At 39.8% G+C, this 19,836-nt stretch overlaps 2 protein-coding genes across 7 annotated transcripts in view; one reads left to right on the top strand and one right to left on the bottom strand.

Moving 5' to 3' along the window:
* The window catches only part of LOC140738390 (tectonic-1-like), a 42,644-nt gene extending 34,666 nt beyond the window's left edge, over nt 1-7,978 (top strand). Inside the window, exons 14-15 of one of the 2 annotated variants that reach the window (XM_073065629.1) lie at nt 931-1,021; nt 2,928-3,043. In XM_073065629.1, the coding sequence (XP_072921730.1) occupies nt 931-993 (63 nt within the window). In that variant the 3' untranslated portion in view covers nt 994-1,021; nt 2,928-3,043. Of the gene's footprint in view, nt 1-930; nt 1,022-2,927 lie in introns of both variants that reach the window. The other variant, XM_073065628.1, reaches the window with a different exon arrangement.
* hvcn1 (hydrogen voltage-gated channel 1) lies at nt 7,929-19,286 on the bottom strand. Of its 5 annotated transcripts, none has more exons than XM_073065633.1 (6): nt 19,019-19,286; nt 17,675-17,869; nt 11,769-11,873; nt 9,514-9,745; nt 8,247-8,359; nt 7,929-8,173 (listed from the first exon to the last, which is right to left on the bottom strand). In XM_073065633.1, exons 2-6 carry the CDS (start codon nt 17,834-17,836, stop codon nt 8,084-8,086), a joined length of 702 nt encoding a protein of 233 aa, XP_072921734.1. In that variant the 5' UTR covers nt 17,837-17,869; nt 19,019-19,286; the 3' UTR covers nt 7,929-8,083. The 5 variants fall into 5 exon arrangements, with proteins under 5 accessions (XP_072921734.1, XP_072921733.1, XP_072921738.1 ...); XM_073065632.1 differs by lacking the exon at nt 19,019-19,286 and adding an exon at nt 18,669-18,868; XM_073065637.1 differs by lacking the exon at nt 19,019-19,286 and adding an exon at nt 18,283-18,608.
* Nucleotides 19,287-19,836: the final 550 nt, after the last annotated feature.

Here is a 19,836-nt window from a genome sequence, read left to right on the forward strand (position 1 = left end):
GACATCCAGATGAAAGCTGACATGTTGATTAGGCAAGTAGTTAAGGTGGCAAATGATAACCTTCAGTCCAAAGGATTTGAATAAAAGAGTAAAAACAGCTTATTACAATTACCTGAAGACCATACCTGGATCATTGAGCACAGTTTTAAGTTTTCATGCCTTAAAATATAAAAGTATGTAGTGAAGATTCACTAGACCAGTTAGTGGGATGCTAGCTTTATTATAAGGGGAGAAATTAAAGAGGATGGGTTTTATTCTCTAGGATTTAGAAAAATGAGTGGTGATCTCACTGAACAGTCGAAAATTCTTTGCAGCTTGAACATGTTAGAAATGGGATGGATATCTTACTTGACTAATGAGTCTAGAACTAACTAATTCTCAAAATAAGGGGTAGGATATTTAGTTCAAAATTCAATAGAATTTTTCTCTCCCCATGTCCCCTCCCCCACAAATGCAGGCATGCAGAGGGCAGTGAATCAGTGGGATTCGCTAACACAGAGGGCTGTGGAGGCTCAGTTATTTGTACTCAACACAAAGATTAATTGTTTTCAGATTTAAAGAAATCAGGTTCAGCTGGGAAAATAGAGTTTGAGGTAGACAATAAGCCATTTTTTTAATTGCATGACAGTCTGAAACAGCCAAGTAGCCTCTTGCCCCCATTTCTTTTTTAGATTTTCTGAATTGATTCAGCCTCATTATCAACATAAACTGTTCATGATTTTCAATGCATCCCATCTCAACTTCACTTCGTTTTTTTTTAATCTTTGCTGTCCTTGTATTCACATCAATATTGAAAAATCTCATGACCTTAATGTTTTGAAAGTGCTCATTTCTGCTTTGACCTGAAAAGGTTATGATTACCAAATAATGTTTTATGTTTATTTTATGGAGAGATTATGAACCAAAAGAAAATAAATATGCTTTTTTCAGCATAATAGAATGAAGTCAACAATTCAACAAATTGTGAGAAAACTGGATTCCATAATGTTTTAATCTCAGGAACTTGGGTTGATAAATTACAGTAAGTGCTAAATCAACTGTTTGGTAACAGAAGGAAATAAAGTCCACAGTATTGCTTCAGAAACATTTTCCTGAAGTTCAGAGAATTGATTGACATGTATGATATTCAAGTCAGTGACATTATCTCGGATTTGTGTTGTAGTGAGCAAGGAACTTAAGTGACAAGCAACACTTACAACACATTGGAGGTACTCAGCAGATCGGGCAGCATCCATAGAAACGAGCAGTCAACGTTTCAGGCCGAGACCCTTCGTCAGGACAGAAGAGGGAGGGGGCAGGGCCCTACAAAGAAGGTGGGGGGAGGGTAGAAGGTGCCAGGTGAAAAATCAATAAGAGGAAAGATCAAGGGGTGGGGGAGGGGATAGGCAGGAAAGGTGAAGAAGGAATGTAAGGGGAAAGCACTATCGGTAGTAGAAGGCAGAATCATGAGAGAGGTGATAGGCAGCTGGAGGAGGAGGAGTCAGAGTGAAACTGGGATGGGGGAAGGGAGAGGGAGGGAATTACTGGAAGTTGGAGAATTCAATGTTCATGCCAAGGGGCTGGAGACTACCCAGACGGTATATGAGGTGTTGCTTCTCCAACCTGAGTTTGGCTTCGTCATGGCAATAGAGGAGGCCATGTATAGACGTATCCAAATGGGAATGTGAACTTGCCACCCACTTCAACTCTGCTTCACATTCCCATTCGGATATGTCCAGACATGGCCTCCTCTACTGCCATGACGAGGCCAAACTCAGGTTGGAAGAGCAACACCTCATATACCGTCTGGGTAGTCTCCAGCCCCTTGGCATGAACATTAAATTCTCCAACTTCTGGTAATTCCCTCCCTCTCCCTTCCCCCATCCCAGTTTCACTCCGCCTCCTCCTCCAGCTGCCTATCACCCCTCTCATGATTCCGCCTTCTTCTACTACCCATAGTGCTTTCCCCTTACATTCCTTTCTTTCTTTTTCAATCTTTTTATTATTGTTATTAATATCAACAAAATAAAATTGATACATAGATAATGGGATTACAAACATACACATTTCAACTGAACATGAAAGAATACATAAGCAATGATTACAGTATAAATGAGTATTCCCAAATCATGGACGATACAATATACAAATAAACAAGGCAAACCTAGGTATATCATAATATATAATAAAAAAAACAGAAAAAAAAGAAAAAAAATTATGCAAAAAAACTAATCTAATAATCTAATAACTAATAAGGAAAAAAACAAGAAAAAAGAGAAAAAGAAAAAATGGAAAAAAAGGGCTGTTAATAATATCTCACAAAAATACAAAATCATCAGTGTTGTCAACTCCGATCCTCTCAACAATATAAAATCGAAACTGGAAAAGCTTTCCCCTTACATTCCTTCTTCACTTTTCCTGCCTATCCCCTCCCTGCTTCCCCTCCCCCACCCCTTGATCTTTCCTCTTATTGGTTTTTCACCTGGCGCCTACCAGCCTTCTCCTTCCCACCTTCTTTATAGGGCCCCTGCCCCCTCCCTATTCAGTCCTGACGAAGGGTCTCGACCCGAAATGTTGACTGCTCGTTTCCACGGATGCTGCCCGACCTGCTGAGTTCCTCCAGAGTGTTGCACGTGTTGCTTTAACCAAAGCATCTGCAGAGTATTTTGAACTTAAGTGACAATCTGTTTAGCAAAAACCCAGTGATCTTGGGAGTTGATAACAGATAGGACAGAAGTTCTTGGAAATAGCATCTATATGGAGGTTTGCACCACTTGGTTCAAAACCTTTCAGTTGACTAAATCTAGTTGTTTTAAAGTTAGAGTAAGACTTGTGACAATCATGAATAACAGCCAATTTCATGATTTTTGTAATTCAAATTGCCAAATTTTTTACAGATTTAATTTTACACTGCACAATTGCAATTAATTTTTGCTTTCTTTCTCTAGAGATCTTTGAAAACTGCAACAAATTTATACATCTCTACCTCAGTTAAGTTTACAGATGTGTCTACATCTGCCCAACCTGGATACAAAAGCAAACCAATGCTTTATATCAATTTACCTTATGATTTCTTCTTTCCTTTTGTATGAAATACTCTCAACTAGTTTTTTTTGTGTGGATCTGGAGTTATAATGAAACTGTACCATGAAATTGTTTAAATAATAACTGCTTTGTATAGTAACTTACAGTAGATGTACTGATTTATAATGGTGTTAAACTATGAATTGCAATTTTCTCAAATACTGTTCTGCAGGTAGTCATTTGCTTTTATTTCAACTGTACATATGAATACCTGCTTCAGCATAAATTTCTCAATGGACTGCATTTACAGTACAATTAAGTTTATTTAGATGACTGAAATACATTTGCACTGAATATTCAGCAGGTCAGGCTGCATTCTGTGGAGGGAGCGAAAGACCTAACATGCTAAGTCAGTTACACTGCATCAGAACTGAACCAATGAAGAAACAGATCTGTTACAACTCAGAGAAGGAAACAAGTGCATCAAATATATCTGAAACCAAAAGATTGCCAGTAACATCTATCAGATAAGGCAGCATCTTTGAAGAGAAAAAACATTTTTCACATCTGCTGAGTTCTTGCTCTCAGTTTCAGCATATTCCTGGCTTTATTCATTCTTCATTCTCATTCATGTATAAATATAATTTCTCCAAAAGTATTGTGGCATCTAGACAACCCATGTCCTTATACACAGACATTCCCTTTTTTTTCTCTATGTATCACTTTTTTTGCTGCTTAAAACTGGTTTTCTCATTGTTTGGTTCTGATAAAGGGCTGCAAACCTGAAAAACCATTTCTATCCCCAGAATGCCATCTGTCCCACTGATCATCTCCAAACTTGTAACATCTGTAGTCTATGCTTAATTTAAATGCTAAAGGTAATGTGTTTTATTACTTGGGCTGGTACCAATACTTTTGCTTTCTTAAAAAAATAAAAGCTTCATATAGAAAGGGAATTAAGCCTTATTTATTATTTATGCACATTGAAACTATACAGATCTTTCTTCCTTCTTCTTTCTTACATCGACTCAGGCCTAGGGGGCCGGCGTCAGGCACAATGACGGACTCTCCACTCCTCCCTCTCCCTCATCAGTGTGTTTAGTTTATCTACATTAGCCGCGCCGCTATCTTCTGGGAGCGTGTTGACCATAGTCTTGGGAGGGTGCCAAGACTATCCTCCCATGCTTGGGCTCCCATGTGATGACTAGGCTGGCAGGTAGCTCAGGGTGGCGTAGACAGTGCCCCGCTAGTTGCAGTCTTCTCGCTTCGATTTAGTGGTGAGCATCGGTAGGTCGTCATAGAGCTCAACGTTCGTCACGTGCTGTTGCCAACTCACATTAAGAGCCATCCAGAGCATTCGTGTATAGCAACCATCTAGTGACTTTCGTACGGTCTTGGTGAGTGTCCATGTCTTGCAACTGTACATGAGAATGGACTATGACTGCTATGAAGATCCTCTTTTTGAGCCCTTTGGTCATATTTGACCTCCATATTTCCTTCATGTTGTTCATAGCCTTCCACGCCAGCGCCTTCCGTATCTGTAAGTCCTTCTCCGAACTCATCATTCTTGACCCGAGATACTTGTAGTCTAAGACTTCCTTAATGGTATCATTCTTTACGGTCTTGAGAGTAATTTTGTCGCAGTTGAACGCCGTGTACGCGTCTTTTTAGCGTTTAGTTGAAGTCCAACTTTGTTGCACTCAATTTCCACTTTTGTCAGTAGATGCTGTGCTTCCTCCATCTGGTCAGAGAGCAGGACTATGTCATCTGCAAAATCGAGATCTGTGAGCATAACTGGTCTGACCCTTTTAGTTCGTCCTGGTTTTATGGTAAAACCAAGTTTGTCATGATCTTTGGTAGCTTGATGTAGAGCGTAATCAAGGACGATTTTGAAGATATAGGGTGCCAGAGTATCTCCTTGCAGCACACCAGCTAGGAGCTCGAACACTGCTGTTTCTCCGTCTGGTGATACAACTTTCGCCATGGTCTTGGTATAGCTGGACTCTATTGCTCTCAGTAGATGGTCTGGCACTCCGTAAGCTTTCAGGATCTTCAACATTTTATCTCGGTGAATGGAGTCAAAAGCTTTGTGAAAATCGAAGAAAGTAAGCATGGCTGGTAGGTTGTTCTTCTAGACTTCCTTGATGATTCTATGGAGAGCAAATATTTGCATTACTGTTGTGCACTTCTGCCGAAAACCATTCTGATTGAATCTTAGCTCAGCGTCAATTGTGGTGCGAATCCTGTTCAAGATCATCCAATTGTATAGCTTTGCTAAGATGCAGGTCAAGCTGATACTGTTGTAGTTATCTGGCTTCATGAGGGATCCAGACTTGGGGACAGGATAATGTTTGAGAGTGACCACTGTTCTGGTTTGTCACCTTTCATCAGTGCCATATTACATATGTCCAGCAAGATGTCGTCCAGGTCGCAGTTCTTCAGGACATCTGGTGATATCCCATCTGGTCCAGCGCTCCTGCCCTGTTTGAGTGCATATTTAGCCTTCTTCAGTTCCTCAATGGTGAATGGGCCATCATCGATGTTGACTTGCATTAATATCATGGGTATGTTCTCTTTTCCTTCTGTGATCGTTGGAGGGCGTCCCAGCGGGTTCTTGAAGTGTATATACAGATCCTCCCCACTTTATGAATGCTTTGTATATTGAGCCCTACATACAAGTGTGTTTGGGGAATGCCTTTATCAGCTGCTGTGGTTATTCTTGAATGAGTTGGAATTTTGACATATTGAACCCAAAAAGAACAATTTTGTTTAACACTTCCATGTCCTTATACAGGTTCTACTTAAAGGCACATCACCTGGTGTCCTTTTTAAACTATCATTAGCATTTAACACACCATCTGCAGTAAAATCTTTTAAAGAATATCATGAGCCTGAAATAGGCTTGGGCTAAATTCATTAACAGCAACTTTATCATTAGAATGGCAAAACTGGATTTAAGATGCTTCTCTAGACTATCCATTCCTATGGGGCAATTCATCTTCTGCCTTGTAGGAACCCTGTAGCTGTTTCTGACTGTTTGGGGTGCTCAGGAACGGAACCCTGTCATTACCTAGGGAGAACCTATAAAGTATACTTTCAGCTGTCTGTAATGGATGGGGAAAATAGAGTGCTGAAAAAGAATTGCAAAAATGTTGCTGTACACTACACAATGTTCTATGTATAACCCTTTAAAATAAATCACCAAGCTACATATTTTTAAATAATGTTTTACATGGCAATTCTATTATAAGACTAAACAGTTAATGTAAAATATAGAAAATGAATGACCATAGATAGCAAATATTCAAAAAAACGTTGCTGCTAATCAGTCTATAGTTCTTAAGTAAATAAACATTTTTTTATTTTTACTTGCTTATTTTGCATAGCACTTGAAACAAAATTCACATTTTGAGCTGATTTTCATAAAAGCAATTCAGTCTAACATAGACACACATCACTTGGGCCACATTTTCCTGAACCAAAATTGGTGCAACTTTTTCCACTATATCCTGGCTACCTTATTGGCACATCAACAAGTCAAAGGCTTAATATTCTCAAAGATGTTTGCTGTTTATCTGAGAATTTTACTTCCTATATATTGGATAAACAGCAGTTTACTATTCCCAATTTTTAAAAAATGTGTATATATTCCAAAGGAAAAGACACTTTATAGATCAATGTATGACAATCCACTTGAAGTGAATCTTATAATGCTAATTTCCACAATATTTGCAAAATTAACATTTTAAACAATGAACCTGAAAGCACATTAATTAAACTTACTGAATTTATTAGAATTCAAAAATTTCCAGTTGAATATTCACTATGAATTATGACAAATTGATGAAAGAATATGTAATTATATTTAAATACAGGTGGCATGTAATTTATCTTGCAATGTTGTATATAAGCCTTATCACTAGTCAATAATTACAAACAGATTGCTATTCAGTATTGAAATGGCCTAGTTTTGAAACCCATTCACTAGAAAGCAGTATATTTTCTAAACAAAGGGATGCAACTCTTCAAATGGAAAGCAAAGTTCTACATCTGCTCTTCACCTTCCCTTTCTGCAAAGTGTTGAGAAAACAAACTTCATCAAGAGTCCAAAGGAGAAAGTACACAGACGGATTTCACACACCTGAAAAAGGCACCGATTTTCCAAGTGAATATACTGAGGGAGTCTAAATTACACTCTCTTTAAAAATTTTGACTGTTTTGGAAGCTTAAAATCAGTTTGGGGCTTTAAAGTCCATCAAGGAAACTGCAAATACGTAACTGAGCCACATTGCTGAGAAAGTGTAGATACAAGTCTAGATCTGCTCAATAATATCCAGTTGTGGGTGCAATGACTTGCAATTAATTCCACTATCTCAAGGTTACACATGAAATACCAGAGGATGGTTACTGCTGTGATAATTATTCCCCTAGAAGGAATTGCATCTTTAAGGCACTTGGATGAGTCATTCTTTGTAGAGAGCACACATCCCTATTTACAGGGACAAAAATTTAAGTACAAGGCAAAGCTCTGACAGAAATTTAGTCACATCTGGTAATTTACCAGAAGTAACAAAGGGAAAATAGGACATTTGACTCCAAATCAAATCAAAATGCAAATCACTTGTTATTGAAATAAAAATAGCCCTTTAAATAAATTGTCATTTTAGTTATAGTGGCGACAAGGAGGATGTGAAAGAGGCAGATACAATTATAAAGGCATTAGGACAGATACTTGGTTAGGAAAGGAATACAGGGGTATGGGTTTGTGTGTGCATTGGCTTCATAGCTGGCAAAACAAGTTGAGCTGAACATTTGCCACTTCTGTGCTCTAAATGCCGACTCTATTGAAATAACACACTGGTATTGTAAATAACAGACTGCTAGTCAACATAGATTGTTTGATAATACTACAACTTAAATAAAACTGTCGCTGCCAAGTCTTTGGTTTATTTTGAAATACAAGGTTAATTAACAATTTGTGGTCATTTGGTTTTTTTGGAAAACTGGAAAGTCTCAGTTGATAATCTGCAAGATACTGTTACAAAGTAATTTCATCTGCTATTCTTAATGCAGTCTTCATTTAATACACCTTTAAAGAAGTTTCTTCGTTGATCTGGTAGTTTATTCTGTGTTCCTGGAGCAGTCGACGAAGTCTCTCAACTTCTTGTGTCTGCAAAAGGAATGACCATTTAAAATCTAGTCATTTAAAAATGAATACCTTTCTTCAAGGTGGGTGCTCTTACCAGTTCAGTGCACTGACTCTGCAGCTCACCCACTTTCTGACTGAGATTGCTGTTGGCTCGTTTCAGTTCAATTTCTTTCTTCTTTTGCCGTGACTTCATAGCCAGAAAGATCCCTTTACAACAAGAATTGAGAGATAATTATGAATTTCACACAATGGTCAGTTGTCCTTAAATTTTAGAAGCCATATCCAATACGATATAATCCGAGTAGGCAGCAATTATAACAACCTCCCTGCAATACAGGTAATTTACAAAATTGACCCGACTCCATTTGGTCAGCTTGAAAATTTTAACTTTACTCTCTTTGCAATCTTCTCATGAAGAGTTGTGGTGATTGGAGGCACCACGTAAAAGCCTCAGCTTGAACAATCAATTCCTTTAGGACATTAAAATTTCAGGCACAAGCCTCAAGAAAGTTAGAATTTATAACAAACCTAACAGCAGCTAATACACATACTGATTTTACATTAAAAAATGTAATTTTCAATCATGAAGTTGTTAAAAATACATTTAGTAAGCAAAACATTATTCATTATTCAAATTACATTATTTTATATAGTGTCAAGAGGATTAGAATACAAAAGCAAGGATGTATTGTTGAAGCTTTAAAGCATTGGTCAGACCACACTTGGAAGTATTGTCAGCAGTTTTGGACCCCTTATCTAGGAAAGAATGTACTGGCATGGGAGAGGGTCCAGAGGAGGTTTAGGACAATTATCCCAAGAACAAAAGAGTTAACATACAAGGAGCACATGTCGGTTCAGGACCTGTACTCTCTGGAGTTTAGGAGAATGAGGGAGGATCTCAATGAAACCTATTGAATATTGAAAGGCCTAAATAGAGTGGGCATGGAGAAGTTGATTCCAACAGTGGGGGAGTCTAGGACTAGAGGGCATAATCTCAGAATACATCGACATTCCTTTGGAACAGAGATGGAGGAACTCTACCCAGAGGCTGGTGTATCAAATGGAACTTATTACCATGGATAGCTCTGGAGGCCAAGTCATTGGGTATATTTAAAGCGGAGGTTGGCTCTTGATTAGTAAGGGAGTCAAAGGTTACGTGGAGATGGCTGGAGAATAGGGTTGAGAGGGATAATAAATCAGCCACGATGGAATGGCAGAGCAGACAATGGGCTGAATGGCTGTGTTCTGCTTGTGTCTCTTATGGTATTCTGCAGCCTATGCCAAGCAAAAATATTTATAACAAAGAGATCCATTTCCCCACCTCTTCACTACATTTAAGGATACTCTACAATAAAATGTACCATTTATTATTCTTGCCACTCTCCATAGTCGCAGTAGTATGAGCAAGCCCAGACCATCAAAAGCATCTTCCCGGGAAATGTAGACGATATCAAGAATGAATGATACAATTACTATGACACCATCCAGAACTTCAAATTTGTGCCAGAAAAATTCTAAGCGGAAGGCATACAGTTTCCCAGCTAACTCCAGAATAAAAATGATCAGAATAGTAATACTCAGGTAGTGAAACACCTGTAAAAGACAGAACATTATTAAATCCACGGCAACAAAGCAATTAAATAAAAGAATACTGATTTGGAGCAAAAAAAAAGGCAGATTGTCCTACTGGCAGTCATTTCATTATACAATCTTTACAACGCACATTATTTTCTGTGCTTTCTTGTTGCCATCTGGCGTGACTTGCAAACCTTTTTGTGTGAGTGAGGGGGATGGGTGTCTGATGTTCTTGCTGCTGTTTGGTGCGATTTGTTAGTTCTTTTGCGTGGGGTGGGGAGTTGATAATCGTGCTGCTGTTTGCAAGATTTGCTTTTCTTTTAATGACTTCCATGCTTTGTTTCATGGCTATCTGGAGAAGACAAATCTCAGAGTTCTACACACTTTGATAATAAATGAACCTTCGGACCTTTTTATTTAGTAATGACCTTGACAATCCACTGACACAACAAATAATCACCAGTTTGTTCATTTCCCATAGAGTAAATATACAGATGCATCAGTTCTTTGTGGCACAGTCTACATTAGCAAGATCTTAATATAGCGAGTGGCATCTAAACACTAAAAGAAGCTATGGCTTGAGGACCCGAGTCACAGGATAGGTTGACTAGGTTAGGACTTTATTCCCTGGAGCATAGGAGAATGGGAGGGGGGAGATTTAACAGAGGTAAAGAGTGGAAAGAGGCCTTTTCCACTGAGGATGGGTAAGACTAGAACTAGAGGTCATGGGTTAAGGGTGAAAGATAAAATGTTTAAGGGGCCTATGAGAGGGAACTTCCTCACTCAGAGGGTGGAGGGAGTGTGGAACAAGCTGCTAGCACAAGTGGTGGATGTGGGTTTGATGTCAGCATTTAAGAAAAGTTTGGATAAGTACGTGGATGGCAAGGGTATAAAGGGCTATAGTCCAGCTACAGGTCGATGGGACAAGGCAGAGTAATAGTTCAGCACAGACTAGATGGGCCAAAAGGCCTGTTTCAGTGCTGTCGTGCTCTACGACTCAAACGTGCAAATCAACAGCATATTGATTTTCAAGGCTGCAGAGTTTAGATCCACGTACTAGACCACACAGGGGACAACAGCAATAATGAAAATTATTTTTCAGCATACATTTCATACAAATAATTTCTTTTGACTTTCCTTGGCTCCATATTCCTCAATCAGGCAAAAAAAAATTATAAGGAATTTACTGCACTAGTTGAAAGTGGAGATTAGAATGGACAAATTTGACAAGGGATTGGGATTATTTTTTAAATAGATTGAAGACTTTTTTTTTGAATTTATAGTGACCTCAAGATAAAAGACAGTGAAAATTTTAGTAGCAATAGAATTTAAACAGAACACAGTGACGCCTTTGAGATGAATTAATTTGAGAAGTGGAGCCTGAAGTATTGATGATGGCAGCAACGTGCTTTTTCAAACTCAATCATTCAGACTTCTGAAATGGTTTTCATTAGATTCAACTGTGGAAAGGCAAGAGGGTTGAAATCAAATGCCAATATAAACATCTTGAGTAAAAAAAAATAACAAGGTAGCTTGTTTTGGTGGGGTCACCCATGCCAAACAGGTCAAAGGGTAGAGGCCAGACTCAAAGTGATCCACCAGTCCTCCAGGTTCGGGGGCTCAGCTCAGCTCCAACAACCCTGACTGGCAAAACAAAACAGTAATGAAGAATCATTCTACATCAGAGAGTGGTGGTATTCCCAAGTCTCTACCCGGGCCGTGCTTGACTGACGGTGGCGAAACCCAAGAGGAAGCCATTGACACAATGAAGGAAGCCCTGAACACCGCCAGAGGCATTGGACCTTCCTCGCTGCCCTAAACACCCGTGGCGTAATGGGCAGTAAGTACACAAAAGAAAGGGTGATGATAAGTCAGAATGTTGTCCCCAGAAATTCTGAACAGCTGCCACTCTGACATGATAGCTGATACCCAATGGGGTTCTAACCTTCAGCTTTTCCTCTATTATGTGCTTCAATGGTTTATAAATGCAAGGCATTACTGTGCAAATCAGATATAATTAAAAAAATGTATTTAATCATACCTGGGGGGCTATTTTCTCCTTGTCTGCCTTAACAATAGATAAATCCATTAGCAACTCACAAAGCACGAACAGGGCATCCAAAATGACCAAACACACAATGGCAATCTGTTTATTTTAAAAAAAATCAAAATTAAAATACAGTGTATCAAACAGGTACAGCAAACATGACCATTACACACTGTTTGAGCTAATCCTATTCAAAGCAGGCTTTTAACTTCCCCGCTCAAGTTCAATGTAATCAACTTTGGCTGCCTGGAAACAGAAGTCTGCTTTAGAAATAATTTTTAAGAAAATCAATATTAGTGATAAATTTGATTCCAATTCCTTTCTGTACAGCCTTCACCATTTTTAATCATTGACTAATTTAAGAAACACCAAATATATTCAAGGCAGAGATTTCAAAAACAGTTACTAACAGAATTAATGGATATGGGAAAATAAAACAGAAGGTGGACTGTAGCACACAATTTTTTTAAAAAAAATGGTTCAGCAAGCTTGGTCTTCTCTGGTTATTCACTTCCACGTTTCTAAAATGTTAATTTCATTTCAGAAATAATTAACATTTCACTGCTAGCAGCTAATAGTAGAAATTAAAATAGTGGGTACACAGATGGCTAAATTTAGCTCCATCTTAATTTTTTAAAAAGTTCTTTAGTGATGAGGCAGCTTACTATTTTTAAAAAAATATTATCCAAAAAATAGTGTTGGCTACAAAACATGGCCATCATTAGAAAGTTTAATTGGTTGAAGGCCATTTAAATCTCTTCTAGTACCAACTACATTGATCTTTAATATTACTGTTATTGAGGTAGTAAAATTACATTAATGTTCAACATTTGAGAAATAAAAGTAATTACATATCTTTGGTTATTGTATCACAAGGCTTAACTGAGTTTACAAAGAACCTTCACAAAATACTGGGTGTTAACTTCACACAAGCAAATAATTTCAATGTAGCCTAGTGGAGAACAAATTCATTTGCCACAACTGAAGCACCATGTAGAATTCTAGTTGCCACAGTTTGGAGAGTTTCAGAAAAAGACTTCCTGGAATTGTTCTGGGGAGGAGGAGTTTTGTTTTTAACTCTAAACCAGAGGTCCTGAACTTTTATGCTGTGGATCCCATGTCGGGAACCCCTGCTCTAAACAGAGAGGGTTCACTTGCTCTCAATGGAGGAAAGGCAGCAGGGGGGAGATTTAAGAGATGTACAAGTTCATAATGAATTTTATTGGTTAAAACAGAAAAACATTAATGAATTAGAGCATACGGATTAAAATGTAAACATATTTTTTTTATTTCAAAATGGATTTTGAACTACAGCTTACCTAGTACTTAAGAAATAGAAGTTTGAGGCAGCTATGCCTCACTTCAGGCAGAGCAACATCATTCATGGAGTCAGGCCTCAACTCCTGTCCTGCCTAATCCCTTTAACCCTACATTTCTCCAAAATCCTGTCAACCTTGTGCTTGAATACTTTGATTCCTAAGGTTGTCATAGCTGGGGCTGGTGGTGGGGATAAGCTCCCACTATCTATGAAGTGCTCCAAATGGTGTGCGTCTCTAAAAGCCTCTGACAACCAAGTCCAACTCTTGGCCTTCACGTGTGGCTTAGCTACTAGGCCCGGCGGAACTGTTTCTGCTGACAGGAGAAGGGGCAAAGGTGGACACTGGTGCCTCAAAACCAGTTGCTTCAGCCTTGGACGGCAGCCTGCATAGGAGAAGGAAAACTCTGACTTTAAACTACCACAGCCTTGCAGCCATACCCACCCCTGTTGGAAAGGCTTTGGGAGTAAACACCAAGGAAGAAATATGGAGCCAGGGTACGGGTACCCAAGGCAGTTTGATGTTGTTTACAACTTCACTCTGGCAACCCCTGCAACGACACTGGTGCCAAGCTGTATCGGGGCTTGCCATTCTCTTGGATGACATCAGTGACGTGGAGAGGGGGAGCCCACTGCATGGGCAACAGCCAGTTCTTCAAATCTTCCTAGCCAGGCTTGCACCCTGTCGAGGACAGAGACCACCAGAGGCGCAAACCCATGATACCCTGGGGTCGACGGCTGCCTACTACTACATTCAATGAAACACACTCCACAGAGAGAGAAGAACTAGTATAATATTTTATCCAATTCTGGACAGCAGGCTTTTGGGTGGATGTGAGTCCTGGAGAGCGTTAGATCAGAGCAAGTCAGAACCGTACAAAAGGACATAATTGGACAGGTGCTTGAGAGAATACAGTTTGCGGGGCTATGGGGGAAGAGCATGGGAATGAAGTAGACTAATGTAGTTGTACAGACAGCTACCACTCAACAGACTAAAGAGTCTCCTCTATGATGGTAATCACCCTTCCCTCTAAACTGTGTGGGTGCACAGTCATGCAACAACTGAAATGCTCCTATGCACATAGCCATTGCTGCATAACTGGAATTTTCTTTTGTATAATGTTAATATAATTTTTAAATTATGCTAATATAATTGTGAAATACCCTGTAATTATGTATTAATGAATATAATCCATACATTTTCTAAATAATAAACATACCACAACCTTTACTTTGAAACATTTTAGAGCTTCAATGTGCTTACATTGCCAGTGTTTCAAGTTACAACACTGTTACAAATTGTAACAGTAAACACAGAATGGAAGCAAATAACTCACTGGTAATAAACCACCAACCTGCTAAACGCCAGCGCCATCTCGTCAAAACATTTTACATTTGCCGTTGTGCCTGTCAGTTGCTTTGACTGACCAACATCATTTATTTATGTTACAAGTTGTGGCTGGTATTTGTTTGACGTGGATATTACAAAAAAAGTACACATAAAGTGCTGTGGAGTTTTCAGGTGGTGTAAAAATTTCCTGCTCAGAGCAATGGTTGGTCCAGAAGCTATATAATAAAATATTAGATGGAAAGTTGATGGTAATATTTAATAGCTTCCTTGGGCTGCAAACTTACTCAAAATTTTATTGAATTGAGACTTTTCAAATGCGTTTAGCTGATCATAACCAGTAATGCGACAGAATAATTAGCTCAATACAAAAACCAGTCCGAAAGATATAGGAGCAGAATTAGGCCATTTGGCCCATCGAGTCTGCTCTGCCATTAACTCATGCTGATTCTTCCCCCCTTCCCCTCCCAAGCCCCACTCCTCGACCTTCTCCCCATAACCTTTTATGCTGTGGCCAATCAAGAACCTATCAAACTCTGCCTTAAATACATCCAACAACTTGGCCTCCGCAGCTGCCTGTGGTAACAAATTCCACAAATTCACCACCGTCTAAAGAAATTTCTACGCATCACTGTTTTAAATAAACACCCCTCTACCCTGAGGCTGTGCCTTCTTGCCCTAGACCCCCCCACCCCCCCGTGGGAAACATCCTTTCCACATCTACTCTGTCTAGGCCTTTCAACATTCAAAAGGTTCCAATGAGATACCTGCTCTTAATTAAGAGTCCAGCAAGTGCAGGCCCAGAGCCAAACGTTCCTCACATGATAACTCTTTCATTCCCAGAATCATCCTTGTGAACCTCCTCTGAACCCTCTCCAATGCCAGCACATTCTTTCTTAGAAAAGCAGCCCAAAACTGTTCACAACACTCGAGGTGAGGCCTCACCAGTGCCATATAAAGCCTCAGCATCACATCCCTACTACTCTTATATTCTAGACCTCTTGAAATGAATGCTAACATTGCATTTGCCTTCCTCACCACCGACTCAACCTGCAAATTAAACTTCAGGGTGTTCTGCATGAGGACTTCAAAGTCCCTTTGTATCTTTTTTTAAAATCTTTTTCTCCCCATTTAGAAACTAGTCTGCACATTTATTTCTTCTACCAAAGTGCATGACCATGCATTTTCCAACATTGTATTTCATTTGCCACTTTCTTGCTCATTCTATTAAAATATTCTCCATATACAAAAATCTGCAGCTTGGGAACAATGAAATATATCTGACAAGCTCTACTCTTTCCATGTATTAAATGGCGTGAATGACCCACACTCCATTTGTAGAAAAGGACAGGTAACAAAGGTCAGATTGATTCCTTTGACAGAGTCCGACATTTATTCCAGCATCAATTTTAAAAATAGACATTTAAAATAGTAATTAATATTAGACCTGACTACCATTAAAAATGTATTTTGTTTTATTTGTTCCCCTTATTTGTGAATGAAAATTAAAATGAATGGACGTTACTGACAGCTAAACAAGAAATATTTGCAGATGCTGGAAATCAAAGTAATACAAAATGCTGGAGGAACTCAGCAGGCCAGGCAGCATCTATGGAAAAGAATACAGTCGACGTTTCAGGCTGAGACCCTTCATCAGCCCCAAAATGTCGACTGTTTACTCTTTTCCATAGATGTTGCCTGACCTGCTGAGTTCCTCTAGCATTGTGTGCGCGCGTTGCTTGGATTTCCAGCATCTGCAGATTTTGTAAACTAAGCATTTTCCAGATTTATAGAAAGCTTGCTGGTGTGAAATAAATCATATAACTGTCGGCAGCTTTGATTTCCTGTTTCATAACCATTAGTTTTCAGAATGCTTGTGTAATGCACAATGAATAGGGCAATACAAGAACAAAACTGTATTGGAAAAAATGTCAGTCGCCATCAGATAAATAATTCAAAGAGCCTTGGAATCAGTCTCGCTACTTTAATTTCCTGATGAAGCAAATAAACCCAATGATAAAAATCTTTTCCTAGTCAAAAAAATGCAGTCTTTTATCCAATATCATACTCTAGTGTGCACTGAGGTTGCTCAACTCTGACCAACTGCATGCTACAGCTGACCTTTCCATTGCATTAAATATTGCGGACTTCAATTCTACTTTTGGCCAAATCATTTAAGGACAGTAAATCTTCACTATATTTGCTAGTTTGGAAACACATTTCAAACTTCATTTTCTACAGAATTAAAAATGCTTTCAAATATCACATTGCTTCTTTATTCTTTCCATCCCCCAGCTCCACATCTGCAACGATAATGCCAGGTCAAGCCAGCAAGTAACATTAGATCAGCCAATGGGCAGCACAAGTGTGGTTGGCACAACCCTTTACAGTACAGGCGACCAGGGTTCAATTCCCACTGCTGCCTGGAAGGAGTTTGTGTGTTCTCCGTTTCCTTCCACAGTCCAAAGGTGTATTGGTTGGTAAGTTAACTGATCGTTGTAAATCGTCCCCTGGTTAGGTGTGTGTGTGTGTGTGTGTGTGTGTGTGTGTGTGTGTGTGTGTGTGTGTGTGTGTGTGTGTGTGTGTGTGTGTGTGTGTGTGTGTGTGTGTGTGTGTGTGTGTGTGTGTGTGTGTGTAATATACATATACAGGGAATTGCTGAATTGCTGGATGGCATGGCTTGAAAAGCCTACTCCATGCTGTAACTCAATAAGTAAATAAATTTAATGATAATATCAAAATCAATCCCACAATCAATTTTTATTAAATTTGACAAAGACACTATGTATTCAATGTGCGTCAGGTTTCATATACTAAGGGGAAGGATGAAGAGCCCTTGAATTATAGCAGCTTGTGCAATTTGCCTCCTGGTTTAGGCAAGCTTCATGAAATGGCTTAAATCTCACTTTCTATGTTTTAAAGAACTGTGGGCTACAGTTAATACAAGGGACTCAAAAAGAATTTTTCCTTCTATCCAAATTAGAGACAAGCTGATAAAGACACAAATGTAGTGTAAACCAATGTTGTAATTAATGCATTGCTAGGCAACCAAACCACTGCAGGTTATGCCATAATCCTGTTACTATTTGTGTGCATTTATTGAACAGCACACAATATTTCTGCAACCCTAAGATTGTATATTTTAAGATCAGTTAAGGATAAACTTAAAAGGATTCAAGATCAGTAAAACTCCTGTACTTCTAATTCTCAATCCTTGTGGTTAAATGCAAGTAGTACCTGGAACTTCTTGGAGTTAAAAAGCCACTTAAGAACATCCCTGAGAGAACTGAATTTGGAAGGAACGCTTTCTTCATCGGCATCTTCTTCACACTCATCTTCGGCTTGCCATTTCTGGTAGTCATCGCCCACAGTGGTGAAGTATCTTAAGATTCTTGCCATTGATCAAAAAATATGATAACAGTAACTTCAGTCCTACAAAACAAGCAGATAAAATGCTTCAAGATTTGAGAGCCTGCCTCCCGAGACAAGCTAAAAATTCAGGCGTACTTACAGATTACAGAGCACAGAGACAGAGGAAGCAATAACGAACATTATTTAATTTTAACTAAAACATCTGCATTCAACAGGTGCTGCCCACTTCATAGTTTCTAAGTTTGCCAAAGACGACTTCAATCTGTAATAAAAGAGGTTAAAACCACATCTTAAACTGGGAAGTACATAACTCCAAAATAACAAGGACGCGTTTAAAAATAACCGTCAGTCGTTGTCTGAGATAACGCAGCCAATTCCACTTTGGCTCCAACAGAAAGGAAATGCATCAAATAGCTTTTGGGGAACAGAAATTGCTGGTTTAGTGACTCAAATATGCAACCAATAACACTCACTGATTACAAAAACAAGCCTGGTACACCACTGAGAACCCGGCTACCTTCGGGATACCAGCGGACTGCCACGCCAGGTACAACCCAGTTTGTTCTTGGTTGGCCTCGGAGGGACCCCAATAGACTTGTCATTCCAGATTAGCCACCAGAACGCTGAAACCTGGCTGTAAAGGAGTCCAAATTCTGGGGGGAAAAAAGTTCACGGAGCTCTAGTCTTGCAGGAAATGTGACCACAGCAATTTCACACAACTAGTACACGGGCAAAGACCGTCACCCTGCGGCGATGCTGATTGAAAGGTAGGGCACCAGGTAATATCTCAGCAACGGTGCAGTAATCCTTCATTATGAACCGCCTTCTGCACTAATTAGGGGCGAATTAAACGACTCACCGGTGCTACTGTTGCGGGGAAGCTCTCAGGATCATGTGACCGAGCGGAACCAACTCTGCCTGTCGCAAACAGCTTTTAAGAGTCAGGGCCGTTTATCTGAACCCAGCCAGGACCGTGTTAGTCCCGCGCTGTGAAACTCTGAAATGTTACCCCGCACTAAAAACAGCCCATTTAATAATTTTCGCCGGTCACAAGAGGATGAAGTCCAAAATGCGAATAAAGCACACGCAGAGATCGAAAACGGACTATTCTCACTCACAAGGGGTTTCAATATATATTCCACACTTTTGGATTTTCAGATGCACTTTGACCCAAATACGGTACTGCTCACGCTTTTCCCGAACACTAACCGTTTCCTTCCGCTTTTCCTGACTGAAGCCTAGGGATTTTGTTGTTTTCCCCTTCGCCTCCAGCGAGGCTCATGTTTCGCGAGGTAATTTCACGCACCGGGACCGTGTCCTGCAGGCGCCTCCGGTTTTGATTTTTCCGACCCGCTAGACTCGCGTCCACCACCGACTGCTTCAAACCTCGCCAAGTACCTAAGCCTGTGCCTCTCGTTCCAAAATAAATCTTATTCATCATAATATATATTCACACAGAAAATAAAACACAGCGTTTTCTGTTCTTGGTGTCGTTTGCGCGATACACCGAGAAGCAGTTACATTTTCTGCATCAGTGCCACCTACTGATTTGGATGAAGTTTTAAACCAAAACGAGCGGATGGCGAAGCCCTATAACGAGATCCTGGCTACTCATAGAAACAATATTGTGTTGAGTTCTGATTTTTTTTTTGGTGTGAAATACGACCCTAGAAATTACGCTGAGTTGAGCCGGACTCGAAAGGTGGACGGTTTTTTCCCCGCAGAGGGTTGTATTCCAAACTCCAGGCCGCTGTCGCCAATACAACTCTGCCGCGGTACAGCGAGCGGTTCAACATTTATTTAAAGGACCTTCATTCCTTTCCCTGGAGGCCGATGACTGATGTTGGGAGAACGGCGACCGCGAGCAGCCCCACTGCGCCCGTAAGCCCGGTTTTCGAGCCTCTGCGTACACCGATAAACTTCTTTCCCGGCTACCATTCGGTCCATCGGGCCCCTGCCGACCACCAGTTACCCATAACATTACCAGCTCCTGGTCCTTTGCCCTCTGTGTCTTCAGGTGCTTGTTT

The sequence above is a fragment of the Hemitrygon akajei genome, chromosome 14, assembly GCF_048418815.1.
Source record: "Hemitrygon akajei chromosome 14, sHemAka1.3, whole genome shotgun sequence".
NCBI lineage: Eukaryota > Metazoa > Chordata > Chondrichthyes > Myliobatiformes > Dasyatidae > Hemitrygon > Hemitrygon akajei.

What these genes read in the sequence shown, in the direction of transcription:
- hvcn1 (XM_073065633.1), bottom strand. Translation starts at nt 17,836, where the DNA reads ATGGCAAGAATCTTAAGATACTTCACCACTGTGGGCGATGACTACCAG. An exon ending in AGGAGAAAATAGCCCCCCAG is followed by an intron (nt 9,746 to 11,768) that starts GTATGATTAAAT and finishes TGTCTTTTACAG; the next exon opens with GTGTTTCACTACCTGAGTAT. An exon ending in AGAGTCAGTGCACTGAACTG is followed by an intron (nt 8,174 to 8,246) that starts GTAAGAGCACCC and finishes TTCCTTTTGCAG; the next exon opens with ACACAAGAAGTTGAGAGACT.